The sequence below is a fragment of the Mastigoproctus giganteus genome, chromosome 3 (genome assembly GCF_048544385.1).
Source record: "Mastigoproctus giganteus isolate SK-2022 chromosome 3, ASM4854438v1, whole genome shotgun sequence".
Lineage (NCBI taxonomy): Eukaryota > Metazoa > Arthropoda > Arachnida > Uropygi > Thelyphonidae > Mastigoproctus > Mastigoproctus giganteus.
Window position 1 is genome coordinate 26,661,198 of NC_143577.1, and position 16,241 is coordinate 26,677,438.

Sequence of the window (16,241 nt, forward strand, 5' to 3'; positions counted from 1 at the left end):
TCAGAAGAACAGTGCCCGTGGCAGTGTATATAAAATGCATGCAGAAGAAACTGAACGTCTGTGAGACAGTTCGTAAGACACTGGTCATTAATTAGCCCGGCTGCCCTTTTTCGAGTAGTCCAGAATCTTAATAGAGGTTTTGGGAGCATCATTAGGGTGTGGGAACAATATTCCATGGTAGAGTGGATTTGAAATTTATAGAGCCAGTAGCTGTTCAGGATAAAAGTAACACCAAGAGTGAACAGAAAATCCAGTTTGTGATGTGCTTATATTTTAAGAGGTGTTAGAAGTCAGGATAATCCCCAAAAGGGATTATGTCACCTTGGCTGACATAAATCTGAGTGGTGTCGACAATGAGTAATTGAGCATTAAACTCCTTTTTGCGCGAGGAATGGGATAGTACTGAGTTTCAAAAGGATTAAAATTAACTAATTTTTCTTCTCCCCATTGGAGATCTTCATTTACGGAACTGGTGACGGTTATTCGAGAAGTTGACGCTGGTTTTACTGGGAAAGGATTCTCAGAGTGAAAGGTGGAATGCAACGTGCCATCATCAGCAAAACTACGGATAGGATTTCAGTCAGTGAGATGGTCAATTATCATACAAGAGAAAAAGTGTGCGAGAAAAATGAACCTTGGGTAACACCAGCGTTAATTGAGAAGTTATAGCAGAGAGAGGGCTATAACTTCTCAGAGAGCCATTACTATCACACGCAGCGATCGCCCAGAGACAAAACTGGATACCAATACCAACTGTGTTACCCACGATGGCGTTTGTGCAGTGTCGAGTCCAGTATATTGAGTTAAATCTTGGCTGTGTACTCTACTTTAAACTGGTTCAAGGAAATGTATTCATTTTTTCCTTACTCTTCAGTGGCTTTCTTTATTTAGTTGATGTGGACCTGGATAGATGGCAGTTACAATGATTATTGTCATCATATTACTAGTCTACCTATAAATGATCTTGTTTATTATCAGGCCCGATCACCAGGTCAGAAGAGTTTACAATAAATCATGACTACAATCGTTAATCATATTAGCAGTCACGGACTTGAACCACAATCCACTCAAAGAGCGGAGCAACCTGAAACAATTGGTAGAATTGCGGTCCTCCACACACCGAGTGAAAAAGACCTGAGTTCAAGTCCCGTCGATGATGTGAGGAATTTTGTTTCACAACGTGTATGGGTTAAACGGTCACAGGCGAATGTATCATGGTTTTTCTCCCGGAAACTCGGGTTTTTCGTCCAGCAAACAGAAAATCGGCCAAAAGACATTCAATTTAGAAAGTATACACGGAGCAATATGGTCTCTGTCGCTGATGCTCCTAAAATCCTACTACAACAACAACTGAAAGAGCATGTGCTATTGCACTCTCGCTCCTCACCACTCGGCTACGTCAGGCCTGAGCAATTTATGTTTTTGCTAAATTAGTATATTGTATTTTGAGAAAGCTTGTTTAAAACAATCTTCTGGTAAGAATTAAACTATAAATATACCAAAGATATCAATTCACATATGTTGGAAGCACCATATTGGAATTGGTATCTGATAGACCGACCGAACTAATGACCTTCCAGTATCCTAAAAGTTGCAAAATGCTTAGTTTTTAAATAGTTGTGTGATAGATTCTAATTTTTCAAATTAAGTCGCCATGAAAAGATTTAATAATCCCTTACCTTAGGGAGATTACAAATTGATGTAGTTTTTGGCTGTTCATAATTTTGAATAAATATTACGGTTTTAAATTTTTTCATAGAATGCATTTTACAAGTAAAACTTTTAACTCTTGTAAAACTTTTAGTTATGAAAATGAATAGATCGGGATTTTCTTCTGAGAAGAAAAGAAAAAAAAAACATGAATTATTTCGCTTCACGAGCATTTTGAAATATTTTTAGAGACAGATTGTTTTAAAGGTTCTTCTTTTAAAAAATTCCAAAACAACAATAAAGCTGCTTTAAGCAATTTCCATTAACCGATTGGTCAAATGACAGTACAGAGTTAGTTATTTTTTAATAATAATTAAAAGTTAGTTAATAATTATTTCATTGCAATATCGAATTTTCTCGACTTGAAAATATGTGATATAAGCTGCTTTCAGTCCATGCTCTATTCCATACGTATTCTAATATAACTGAGTTCTGTGGTGTGCATTTCAAAATGACTTGTGTTTTGTCTCCTAAAGCATCACCTCCCAACCACGAATAACTATTCCAAATACTTCTATAATGGAGCTTACCAGATAAAGGATGGTAAATAAACTATGTTAATACGTTAAGGCGGGCCCATTGGTAGTTAATAGATGCACTGTTTGTCGATAATCGGTTTGTAGTGCTAGACATCATAACTGTGAGATGCCATTAAAAGATCAGGTCTTTCATAGGGATATATTCCCTCTGAAAGATGTGGTCTGAAAATAAGTCCGAGGGATTTATTCCCTCTTTACTTCTCTGTTGGAAACATTGAAATTCTTCAAGATAGATTCGTGTAAGTGCTGAGCAGTCATGTTGGATAGCTGTCACTGAGTCCTTTGCTTTCGACATCTTGCAGAATTTAAAATTTTTAAATGGAAACGTTCTTCCACTTTAATCTTGATTGCTATAGTTAATTCATATCATCTTCCTCCCCACCTAAACTTTGGGGGGGGGGGGTGTACTCATAGATACATCTCAGTCTGTAAAATCACCAGAATAATTTTGATTATTTTGAGACATATGGGGTTGTCTTGAAATCAGTTTTTTTATTGGAAAGTTAAAAAAAAAAATGTAGACTTGTTTTCATTGTACTTTGCTAGGTACGTTAATAACAATTCTAATAATTCTTATTACTTTCTTTCCTACGTGATGAAATTTTATAACCCCATACAACCATCAATAGCCCTTATTTTATTTAATTTTTTTTTTCTTCCTGACTCGCATCTAACATGCAACTTCCCAACGAGCTGTCATATCGTGCTCCTGTAGTCGGGGTGGGGAGGGGTAACAGTTGGCATTTTAGAGAGAAGAAACAGAAAGGGTGTAGTCGTAGATAAAAAATGCTTGCAGCTAAAGTTGCATCTCGTCTGGATCTCCGCTTTCGTATAAGCGTTACCTGACATGTATGGGGCGGTGGGGAGAGTCCGACATTTATATCGCCATCACTGTCATTCGCATTTTTGGCGTTCCGCAGGCTTCATTTCGTGCACTAGGCTAGTCCTGTCTGCTTTGACAGGACACGAACTTATGGCTTCGACATCACAGTCTGTAAAATCACCAGAACAGGCTCCTCTACATGGGCACAATTGAAATAATGCCCGCCTCTCACCATGAGCGGCTCCGAACGTCGTTTGTTATTGAAACAGAACATTCCTTCTCTTCCTCCCCTACAAGTCGTAAGCACCGTGTCACAGTCGAGTCAAGATCCACACTCGGTGTTCTGCAACGAGGCCCTCATTGCGGCTCATGCTATCAGCCGGGCCCGGAGAAGGGAGAACGATTTAATGCCCCTCCAGCGATTTGCTAGGAAATGACTTTCCCCGCTATTACTTTTTTGGCAGCAACCATTTTCCCTTGAGAAATTCCTTATCGCGAGGAACAAAGGATCACTCCATCAGCTGCAGCCGGGAGATTGGCAGAGGGACAGCCACACCATCAATTTGTCCGACCACCCATGGCCAGGGAACAGATAGAGAGGGTAGGCACACGTGGGTCAGATGGGGGTGTAGGAGTGAAACGGGAAAGTGGTCTTGATAGGCTACTGCTGCATCTAGCAAGTTTATCTGTGAGAAATCACTCTTTACACTGTTCGAAAAAAGGTAAATAGACCGTGGAGAAGAGGGGGGGGGGGGGAATAGCCATTAGGGATTTCCCTGAGAGTCGGTATAACTATGAACCTGGTGTACCACTTTAAATTGGTCCGAGGAAAAAACATCCCGGTGTTCTGGGCTGTTTCTCCGAACGTTTTTGTTTGTTATCAACACCCAGCTTCTGTAAAGACACGACTCCATCTTAATTTTTGGATTTAATAAGAATCAGCTTTTCTTATTATTATTGATGGGATGCAGGATGTCTTGAACTCGTCCCATATTTGGAGTAATTATTGTGATTTAATTGGATATATAGTGCGATTTTGAGATGGTGAATCTTTTATCTGGTGATTATTTCTGTGTTTGTTCAATACATCTTCTTGATTAACTGAGTCTCATATTAACATTTTCACGCACCCTCTGCATCATCAGATAAAAAAAAAAAAAAGGGTAGTTATGTATTCCCTCTTTGAAGAAAACTCCTTGGAAGCGGAAGTGGCTACCTCTAAGAAGAACTTTACCTCGAAAAGTAGGTGTCTCCGTGTAAGGACAAATTCTTTAATAAATACGTCAGTAAACACGTCACGTACTGAATTAGGTGAAGTGTGAAGTTGCAGGTAGTAGGCGCGAAGTAGCATCGAAAACATCCGACTTATCCTAGCTATACTTTCGTGACGTACCTTTCGTGAAACATGTCGTGTGCGTTGCTACTAGTCCTGTTGAAAGGAGAAACGTGCCATGCATCCAAACAACAAAATTGCACCCACTCGCCTGGTGCACACTGTTATCATAGGTAACGGTTTACCGCTCGTCGATTCGTCTCCTAAAAACACTTCCTTCGAAGAGGGGGTGAATTTTTACAAATTCCAACCCTGCTTTAACAGTGAATGGAACTCCTAAGAGGAATTATCAAGTTCACACGCACAATGAGAATATTGAATTCGCAATAATCGAATCGCAATGTTTAGCGTGCCCCATACTTTCATCTGCATATGTTAAGCCCTTACTGTTGCCACATCTATCATATTATGTAGAGTGGTGTATTGTGCAAAGGAGATGTGTAAATTTTCCCTTTAACAGTTCTACACCTTCTGTTATGCGCAAATCGAAAGTAATTTTCATTCCAGTACTCTCTCTCTGGTCATAAAGTATGGAAACTGTAAGACATTTATTTATTGAAACCCTCTTGTTTTTTTAAAGTATATCCAAATTCTTGAAAATTTGGACCCATATCAATTACCAGTGTATTTGTCCAATATTTAAGGTTTTATTTTGTTTGTTTCAGTGTTAAGTTTACGAAACACACAAGAAGAAGAACCTCCCGATCCTCAGCTGATGAGGTTAGACAACATGTTGATAGCTGAAGGCGTAGCGGGGCCCGAAAAAGGTGGTGGAGCTGGTGCAGCTGCTAATGCATCGGCTGCGGCATCTGGGGGACCAGGTCAACCAGAAAATGCCATCGAACATTCAGATTACAGAGCTAAGCTCGCTCAAATCAGGCAAATTTACCACCAAGAGTTAGAAAAATACGAACAGGTAAGTGACTTTGTTAGAAACTGAATCTTAGATTAATATGAATACCAAAAAAAGTTGAATATATTTATTGCCATTTATTCTTAGTATGATGCCACTTTTGCATACAGACACAAAACCGTTTGGGCAGGATTGTCTTCTCTTTGGAGATCTGAAAGGCCACCAATCTCTAATTCAAAACAGAAGATGGCACTATATAGCACTACACTGAAAACTACCAAATTACGCCTGATTTTTTTACTGTTCCGGCTCTCTCTTTATAGCATAAATATATGCTCGGAGGACCAGGTCTGAAGAGAAGCTTATATAACTATCCTCAGTACGTAAGTTGTTTAGCACCATGGATTATATTTCAAATCACCCCTTTCGTTATGTTGCTTAACGATTTCATTATTATTCAAAATTCTAGGCCGAGAACTAATACCAACTAGTAACAATATATCTAAAACTTCTTTAAAGATTCAGTCTCAAAAAGTATTCTTCCAGAACAAAATACTTTATTTAGGAGCGGAGCTTTTCCTTCCCTCACCCATATACAGGCCGTATTTGCCTAAAAGGAGAAATATAAAATATTTTTATCTTCCAATTCTCTAGCTCCGATATTCATCCAACCGAACGTATTTTTTTCTCCCCTTCAGTGCGTTCTTGTTAATTGTACAGTCTACCCACTAATTAGTTGTTTACCACTTGCATGAGTAAGACTGCGGTACTACCGCATATGTATACAGAATGCTTATGGACAGCCACTAATTTGGTTTTTAACTTTTATCTAATATGCATTCCTCTCTGATGCTCTTTCTCTTTCCAGCGAAGTGTATGTTGTTCAGTAACGAAAGTATAACCGACATCTACTCTGTTGCCACTGGCAGCCGTAATGCGGGCCGCTGACCACAAACGCTAATTACGTCATATTAAACACGATTACAAACCGGTGATTCCGTCAGCTTGTAGTGCTACGACCACAGCGGTTAGGCAGCACCTTGCCGAGGTTGTTCAGCCACGTTGTCGATAGGACCCCCGTTCTGGTGGGTACTCCGACTAGGCCCTGATGCCGCACCATTGGACAAGGTAGTAATTAGCGGAGCCAGCGTTCTCTGTGCACTTTCCCGGATCATCTAATTAGCTTTACACACACCAATTTGTATGCTAATGGGATCAGGCTAACCCAAGTGTGGCTGCGCTGGCCACTGGCCGCAATTAGACTCCCTCATCAATCACCCGCTCAACCCTCAGTCTTGTGCAAGGTGAAACAGTTTTTCGGAGGGGGGGGGGTGACGATGGAGTTGTGTCGCTGACCCTGCTCAGGTTAGTGATTGTAGTGGAGACGAGATAAGCGACATGGCAGGTTGTTACTGCGGCAACACAGATATGAGCGCTACACTAATTCTGCCTGCTTAGCACAACCTTGGCTTCATGCGGCCAGTAAATTATAGTTTCTACATTGGTGATACATAATGTTAAAATACTTCCAACTTTTGAAATGTCTGAATGATTTTGCCCTTGTTGATTCGTTGCTGATTAAGAACTTACGAGATTATACTTCTGTCTTAGTACAGTGCGGTTTTTGAACCAATTTTAAGTCCAGTGGTAAGAACCATTTTCTTCCCCTCTGTGGACTATACATTGACACTACTAGATGACTCTTATGTTATTAAATATCTCTATTAAAACTTTAGTAAACACCTTTCTGATGAGCCTGATATCGAAACTTCTCTGTAGAAAGAAAGCCTCCAATCCAGTGCTGTCCATCCCGTGGCCATTTATGCAGCCTTCAAGTGTTATGCGTCCCTCGAATTTTAAACTAGCGTTTCACAAAATGTAGTTTCACGCTGATTTTTGAAAATGTCCGATTTTAATAATTGACTTTTCTATATTGTCTTCTGATGTGTTATGTATCTTCCGCAGAATTTAGTAATTTATTATAACCATACGAGAGGGTTCAAGAAAGATTTGTGTGCATCCAATAGTTGTAATAAAACGTTGAAACAAACACCATGTATTACACTTCTTCAATATAGACACCAGACAAAATGGCACATTTTTTCCCACCTCTTACTACACCTCCACAGGTCATTTTTGTAGAAGTCCTCTGACTGTCCTTTAAACCACGACTCGGCAGCAGAAATTACCTCATCATCAACAGCAAAGTGTTTTCCACGAAGAAAGGACTTCAGGGCGGGAAAGAGGAAGAAATCGGAGGGTGCAAGGTCGGGGGAATGAACAGAATGCGGCAATATTTCATGTGCATATTGTACCCTTTCCTTCTGGTAAGGGGTCAGAAGTCAGGGAACCCATCTAGCAGACACTTTATTCATATGCAACTATTGATGGATGACGTTCTCCACAGACTCTACACTAGTTTGGAGCTCTGCAGCTAGTTCTTTGACGCTAATACGGTGATCTTTCAGGATTAATGCTTCAATTTTTGCAACACTCTCTTCTGTTACAGCAGTTTCTGGGCGTCCTGGTATTTCTGCATCATGCGCTGAGGCTCTTCAATATTTGAATTCTTTATACCAATGTGCAACAATACTGTAACTTGGGCAGTCTTCTCCATAAACAGCGACCATTTCTTCGTGGATTGTTTTGGGTCTTTTCCGTTGTAGAAAGAGGAACCGAATCACTGATCTGTATTCCACTTTATTCATTGTGACACACCACTTCATTCTGCATTTGAAATAAAAAAAAAAAAAAAAAAATTGTCAGGTCGAAACCAAAAATTTGTGTGGTTGCTATAGACGTTTCAGTGTAAAAACAAACAAACAAAAAAATCTTTCGATAACACTTCTGGGTGAATACAAATCTTTTTGAACTCCCCCCCTTGTATAATAAGAATATTATTAGTATTATGTAATAATTGGTGGTAAGAAACTAGTCTTGCGACCTTCAGAAATTTGTTTGTTTTGGCCCATGGCCTAAAAAAAAGATTGCATACCCCGCGCTCGAAGTCGTATGTTGAAATCGTATGACTCATATGATTTGAAATCGAAATCGAATCATCCAAAATTAGAATGGAAGCAAACATCTTTTTTATTATGTCGATGCAGTTTACAGTTGAAGCTTCCTTAAAATTACGAGCGTTCGAACGAAACTTTAAATATCTTTCATCATTAGATTTTATTTATCAGACAAGACGCTTTACAGTATCTTAAAATAATCTGTTGTTTTTGAGCTGGCATTCGCCTTCGAAAGTCTTTCTGGTGCATGGTTCCCACAGTATTATTTGCTTACTTTTCAGCTAAGTAGCAGAAGCTCTCATCTAGTCACGTTATAACGGAATGCATACAGGATTTACACCTGAATTCAGTCGAATCTTGGATCCGATAGCCTTATCAGAGCGTTATGATTTGTGCGTTTATTGGGTTCGCTTCGTTACTGTTCACTGAGATCGTCAGTGATGTAATATGCATGACTGCTTCTCCAGTTAGAGTACACAATCTCTCCCTCTCTGCACATATGTGTATACGTTGCCTTTTTCTAAAATATTGATCAGAACGATACTATTTCCTTTTATTTGGCACATCTTTCTCCCTGTTCTTTTTGTGCAAAGCCGTATTCGGCCCAAGACAAATCTAGCTGGAAGCTTCCAGCAATCATCCCGTATCTTAGATTGGACCCCGAAAGCCTTTAAATTTTCTTTCTGACAACAAAGTGAAAGAGAACATTTCCAAGTCCTACTTTCAAACCGATGGATGGGGAGGAGACTTATCTCCTTGTATCTGTTCACCGTCCTGGGGAGCCCAACAGTGACAGCTTGTCAGACGTCTGAGCCCGGGATCTGCCAGAGACGGATCACGGACGGCTTTAGGACACACCGGTGACCGCAGAGGGCCAGGGATGAACGATGTCGTCCATCGGCCAGCTGATCCCGTCAACCAGCACTTTTGAAAACACTCACTAGGGGGCGTTCATTTCCGAGGCTAACTTGGGACTTGTCGAGAGGTGTTTCAGGTGAAAATAGATCGATCGCCGTGCCAATAATGGCTATCTACGTGATCGCAGAAAAAAAGAGAGGGCACGAGCCATGTGAAATGGGGTGGCACGTGCCGGACGTCTTCATAACCCTCTTGGGATGCCGGGGGGAAAGATTGCAGATGGTGTTGTAAGCATTGGGGAAAAAGCTGACCTTGGAATCCCTACGTGCATGTGATTACATTATTGACCATTCCCCACCCTCTTTCAGAAAAAATCAAATAAATTCCTTTGTCAAGTAGAATTATCTGAACACGTTTGGACAAACTAAAAGAAACTCGGGGCATCTATACAGAAGATTTTGTTTAGTTGGTATATTATTTAGCGTACTTGGCAAAGTTTTCGTTGCTTATGCCGTTTTAAACTCTTAGCGATTAATGGCTCGCTTTTGAACACTTATCAGACTCGCACCATTAGTCTTTCGTGGCATTCGACAAGTTTAAAGGATAGTTAAGTTTCCATTTGTGCTTGCTGGCATTAGGACCACCTAGTTGACACAGCTGACAGGGAGATTTCTGTGTCGTATCACCTGCTAATTACACATATATAATTCCAAGTCGAGTGCATCCGTCATCGTGTGGGCTGCTTTACGGAGTGCTGCAAATTATTATGGATTTGCTCCAAAGTTGTTAAAACGCATGTTATTAACTCATCTTTCTTAGTTTCTAGCTGCAAGTTAAATGGCGTGCATCGACATCAACTTTTCTGCCCTTTCTTGCTATCATGAACCCCCCTTTTTTTTTTAAATTTGCGCAACACTTTAAATGCAGGCACTGAATGTTGCACCTATTCCAAACATACAAGCCAATCGGTCAGCCATCTAAGGTTCCCATGTAAATTTTCTTAAGTGAAGATGGGGGGGGGGGGGAAACTGCATGTAGAGTACTTTCTCTTTCTTCTCTGGATGCAGCCGAAGCCTTCAAAAAGTCTATCGATGAGGATTACCATCTGCCTTTCTTGGATGACCACCTCAATAGTGACAACAGTGACCTCCGTCACACTGTCAAATTACCGGCGGTGGGGTCAAGGCTGACATATGACCACATCGGCAGACATGACAGCGGTACTCAAAGCTCATCTTTTTAATGCCCTTCTCCTAACAAGCTGCCGCCCAGAGGTAATTTTCGGCGGCCGGCTTCCGTTTCCAATTGCCTGTGACGTGAAGCCTAATCATAGCGCTGTTGTACATCTTTATAACATCATCAAGCAGGCCTTCGCTTGCCTGGCTAATTCATTAAAAATGGTCTCCCCACGGACCCGGCGAGGTAATCATAATTCTCCTGCACGAACTCTCCGAGGTCCCATCAATCTTGGGACCAACTTAATATCATTATCGTAAGGCAGCTACTTAGGGGAGAAAGGCTTGAATATTTCATAGCAGATTTTACAGCAGAAAATCGAAACGTTATTACCGGCGGCTCGCGCCCAAACCGCCGACTTCCTAAATCTGATTAGGGGCACACTTTCGCTACTTGGACTGTGCTTAAAGTTGCCACAAGTTATTAGAGTGCGAAGTTTCGGTGAAATATTCGTCGTTGTACCGGTGTTTAGAAGGTGAGCCGCAGACGTTTGAGGCGGGCCTGCAGATTAAGGTACACTTCGACGTCTGCAAGCGCATCTTTCTCTTCCTTTCTTCGCAGCCATACGCAGATGACTTGCACCTCGTCAGTGGGGTAATTATATTAGCCTTATAAGTGTATCAAGTAGCGGCATCTGGAGCCTATTTACCGTCTCTAATCAGTTTCCCCTAGCGAGTTGTGTCCTATGTTAATGGACGGTTTGGGTAACAGTCACAATTATGTATCTTGATTTAGGGATTGCAGCATCTCAAACCTATCTCGCTGCAATTGTAACGGATTGTGCGCTGGTTAATGATGGAAACGATGTTCGGATACTCGACCAGGAAAGTTGCGAGCCACTGTTTGCCCAATAAGGACCTTTCTTCACGCTTTTTAAATACTGCATCACAAGCCAAATTGACATTGACGGATAATATCAGAAAATTAGACTACTGGCATAAGAACAGTGGGATTCGTGTTGTGCCAAGACATTGTTTTCCTTCTGAAAACCCTCAAAGAATGCAGCGCTAGGCTTTGTCTTCATAAATTGAATGAATAATGACAATAAATGGTATATATTTTCTATCTGGTGGGGAAGAGATTACGTGGTTACTCCCTAAATGGGAATGAATGACAAAGCGATCCATATGTTTAGAAAAAAAAAAAAGGAGTCCTCCATTCTTCTGGTTTTTCCTTAAGTTGCTCAAGTGTTCAAAATCTTTTTATTTCTGCAATATTGAAGTAATCGAAAAGCGCCGAATACAATACACATTTTGAGTGTGCAAGGTTTACACAATTTTCTTTATATACAGTTAGGATTTTTTTTTTCTCAGATTTCCAGTTGCTTAACCCAAGATCCATTCTCTTATCGCTTTGCGAATCCATATAGTTTTCTGTATTTAGTAGCGAAACAGGATTTAAAAAGCAAAATTGGTTTCATCCAGGCGAAACCTTATTTATGCTTCAGAGAGAGATAGTGGCCAAGACTTAGTGTTTGCAGGAAGGACGATGTTCCTCATATCCTCTCGCATATGTGATGCCTTGGAACGCATTTGTTAGTGGTTTCAAACTACCCACTGGTAGATAGCTTTAGCAATTGAGCAGGCTTGTCAAACCAACCTGTACAAGTCATTTCTTGGTACAAAGACTTGTAGACAATCTTTATTAAGAATAATCTTTTTTTTTTATTGCGAAACTGCTGGAAAGAAACTATCTACCAGAATTAGAACTTCGCTCCTAAAGTTTAATTCTGCATTATTTCATTACTGCCGTCTCCTATGAATATGTAATCATTATTAGTTGGCTGATATTCGTTATTTCTTATTTCGATGGCACATTTTGAACCATTCGTTGTGATATTTTAATAACTGCCCATACTGTGTTGGTATTATCACTTGTAATTCATTTCTCTTGTGAGTGAATAATAGCAGTCTCGTCACTGCGGAAAAGCAGCAGTAGTACCAGAAGGAAAGAGACTGCGAAGTAATTGGAGTGTTAGGGGAGCGGAACTGTCAAAGTTCAGGACATTTCCCGTAACTTCAATTAGAAACAAAGATGTTAAACCACACAATTAGGTATTACAAACAACTGATACTGTTCCTTCTTCTCCAACTATGTGAAATCTGCTGTACAGAAATACTTGTTTAATTAATCTAGTGTATGCAGATGGCTCGCGTTAATCTGCGTTGGAACCTTAATTAAAGAGTTGGGACACGGAGACGATACCGGACTGACAGACCACAGATGTAAGCCTGTATTAGGGAACTCCGTAATTAGACATGAGTAGATTACCTCACGTTTTCTGAGAGTTTCGCTTCCTTTTGAATGTACACACACAACGCAATTCTCTCCAGCACCTGCTAACTCACTAACACCATCACAGCGACTGCCTTAAGAACAATGACAACAACAAAACATAAAAAAATTGTCGAAAACTCTGGATTGGCAAAAGTGTGTACTTTAAACAGGGATGTCTGTTTTCGCTTCCACTTGGTGATTTACCGAGTTAGTAGCGCTTCCAACCCTTCTTTGTACTTTCTTTTATACAAGGTCCTCTCCAGCAGTCTCATAAAACATGCGCAAGACGTTTCGGATCCATGATTTAATAAGGTCAGTTCATGCATTGCTGCCACATCCGAAAAGATAACACTAGGTAATCGAGCAATTCGCTCTCGCCATGCTAAAAAACCACCCTTCCCATTGTTATTTGACACAGTTATTTTAACATTGTTTTTAATGTTCCAAGAAACTATTCATTAATTACTCCTGGGAGAAGTGCAGTCATTTACGTCACTTTCAGCTCGTGCTTCTTTCAAGAACTTGATTCAGTGGCCTCTGTACGTGCTCCTTTGTACAGTTCGTCTCTGTACCCCGGACGTTACATGGTTGTCAGCACGAAAACAAAGGATGGAAATAGCGTTCTCGCTGCATTACTTCGGTATTACATTGCGGGTATGTTTAGATTAAAGCAACTTGGGACGGTGGAGAGTCGTGTACAGAGAGCGACGGTCAGAGGTCAGTTGAGTGAAGTGCGAAGGCCGGATAGCTGGATTCTGTTATTCCCTCTCACTAGATGAAATATCATTAATCACTATCTGCTTGGTGTATTAATGACAGAGCTGCAGGTCGAAGGTTAACCACTGTCTGTTGAAAGTGTATGTCATTGGAATGGGGATGGCCAGTAATGATGTGTCACTGTTGTGCCCCCTGTGTGATGAATGGGGATTTTTTTTTTTTCTTTCTTCCTCGTAGATCAAGCTTCAGGATATTGAACTGTAGTACGGCGCTCATTCTTTGCAGCAATGAAAGGACAAGGCCATGCACCGATCGCTTTACCTCGTACCAATAAATTACGTCATATGCATTGTGCTTATGTGTTAAGTGTTCTAATTACTCCTTACTTATTGACCATTTAGCAATTGTTTTCCCGCTTTATAAGCGTGTAAAATCCATCGCAATTTCTAACTTATCGCTAGAAGAATGTGAGCCTTTTAGACCAAAAACAATTGTCTTTTTGACTGTGGAGACGTTCCTCTTGGCGCTCCGGGTTTCAACCACAAATTAACTTTGCGAATATTCGAGCATTTATCAGAGAAATAATATTGATTGTGCATCAATCTGAATATCAGTGGGTTCATTTTATAAAAATTCTGACCAGCAGTTCCAAATGGCCAGAATTTTTATAAACCCATGTTATTGGAGCAGTAACTTGACGAACAATGCATGAACACGAATCGGAGTGCTTGGAGGAAGTGTCCACAAAACCGGTTAACTTTGTTATTAAGAGGAAGAATATAACGAAAAAGATCATAAGTTGGTATAGTCAAGATATTGGATTCTTCGGTTTTAGGCTTCGGATGATATTTAACAACCACTTTCTGGCGATCCACCTTTAGAATAGTTCGTTCTTTTACAGCTATATTACAGCCTCTGGTCCTCTTTTCTGTTGATAAGCAATAAATATGGTTAATATATTGATTAGTAATTAATTTAGATTCCTAAAGAACAACTCTCTGGTAAATTTTCGTTTTAATCATCCAGATATAATATTTTGATGGAACATTTGTGATCGGACGAGTAATAATAATTATAAACTACCTTTACATTTTCTGCGTGTTCTGGAAAACCACAGAAAAATATTTCTAATATATGTATTTTTAATATTCAGTTGTTTCAATATTGCAACTTAATAGAATGAGAAAAAAAAAGGTCGATGTATAATGAAGACATCTTTCAGACACATAGGAATGTGCTTAAATCCTTCCTTCACATACCAGATTTATATATATATTTTTTTTATATTTTTTCTTTCTTAATACTTCCACTGGAATTTATATAACTTTAAAAATACGTAGTGTTCTTAAATATATGTTTTTACACATTGAGTTTGGAGATAAAAAAAAAATGTGGTATGTTTACTCAACTGTTGGATATTTCTTTTTATTCGGATTCATAAGTTTAAAAAAGTTTGTTGCTATGACCACCTGCGCTCCATTACTTGAAGAGGATCTAGTGATTGATGGGCAGCAATTAGTCCACTGATAGCGTCTTTATAGACTGGCCTCGCTCTAACCTGATGAATGGTTGCAGTGCAGAGAGTAGAGTTGACAGGACGGCTGCGCCAATCAGGTCATCCCTGCCGTTGGCATCCTATGGTGAGAGGACCAAGATCCGTGCGGATGGACAGAGTGGACAAATTGTAGCGATATCACGACCAGTGATTACGTGGCGAAGACGGAAAGAAAAAAGGGGGCTGAAGATCGGAGTTAAGTAGGGGCTACTGTGTACAGCCGTTCGACCATCATACGACAGAAGAGAGTGCTTGTTACTGGGTCTAGGAAATGCCATACGTCATCCTGACCTTCTGCATGTCCGCTGTCGACAGCACTGCTCGCCTTATCACTAACCCTAATCCTGGAAATAAATCAACCTTCAACGCTAGTTAGAGTACTTGTCTCATGTACCAACCTGTCTTCTTTGTTCTCTGAAGGTTAGATTGCCTCTTGCAACGGTTCTGTGCCTCATCAGTTGTCACTGTCTCATTCGGGAACTTCCTTTTTCCCCCATTTGGCAGCTTTTGGAAATACACTTTTATGATATGAAAATACAGATGCCATTATTGAATTTCGAATTGGGTTCTTCTGAAAGTGTTATTGATTGTAAAGAATTTAATAGTGGTTAGATCTGAGACAAATTAAGAAAGGCTCGAAGATCCCCTGTTTATGCAGTATCATTAAATGAAAGCAATTATTTACTTCTAGAATATGTTATCTTAAAAACAATTCGACGGAATTACACAGCAATATTTCCAAATTATGCTTTCTTTTCATTTCATCTACATTTAATGTTCCTTTTGTATGAGTTCCCATTTGTTCAACCGCCAGAATAATCCAGCTCTGTGTGAATGCCGAACGCTACAACTGTGTTCCAAGCACGGAAAAATTTCGATTAATTACTCCTTAGATTGACCTTCACGTAAAACATAAATTTCAGGACCGTTTAGGGACGACAGAAACACTACTCCCTAGTTCAGAATTAAATCGCAGAAGAAAAATAATAACGAAATGAACCTCCTCCTCCGACTGCACAAGCGGATACGTGATGCAGGTCAGAAAAATGCCCTCGGGAGCTGATTATTTGAGGTGAATATCCAGTTGCTGTCATCGGAGAAGATGGATCTTCCATCATAGAACCACGGTACACACATGTTCGTCACACACACACAAACACGCAGTCCTCTTGACGTCTTAGCAAGGTGAAAATGCCTCAGTTTCTGATATAAATTTAAGGATTAACGGTCAAATTAAATTACGTTACTCACTCCTCTTGTTGGTCTGTTTCCCTGCTCGCTTTGGTAAGAAAATTTTTTATCGTTTTAAGTTTCGAATTCGGC

At 40.0% G+C, this 16,241-nt stretch overlaps 1 protein-coding gene across 5 annotated transcripts in view; it reads left to right on the top strand.

Moving 5' to 3' along the window:
• Positions 1-16,241, top strand: part of exd (PBX homeobox extradenticle) — a 442,560-nt gene that overhangs the window by 368,625 nt on the left and 57,694 nt on the right. For all 5 annotated transcript variants that reach the window (XM_090370444.1, XM_090370445.1, XM_090370448.1 and 2 more), the window contains exon 3: positions 5,071-5,321. In XM_090370444.1, coding sequence (XP_090226570.1) covers positions 5,071-5,321 — 251 coding nt within the window. The remainder of the gene's footprint in view (positions 1-5,070; positions 5,322-16,241) is intronic.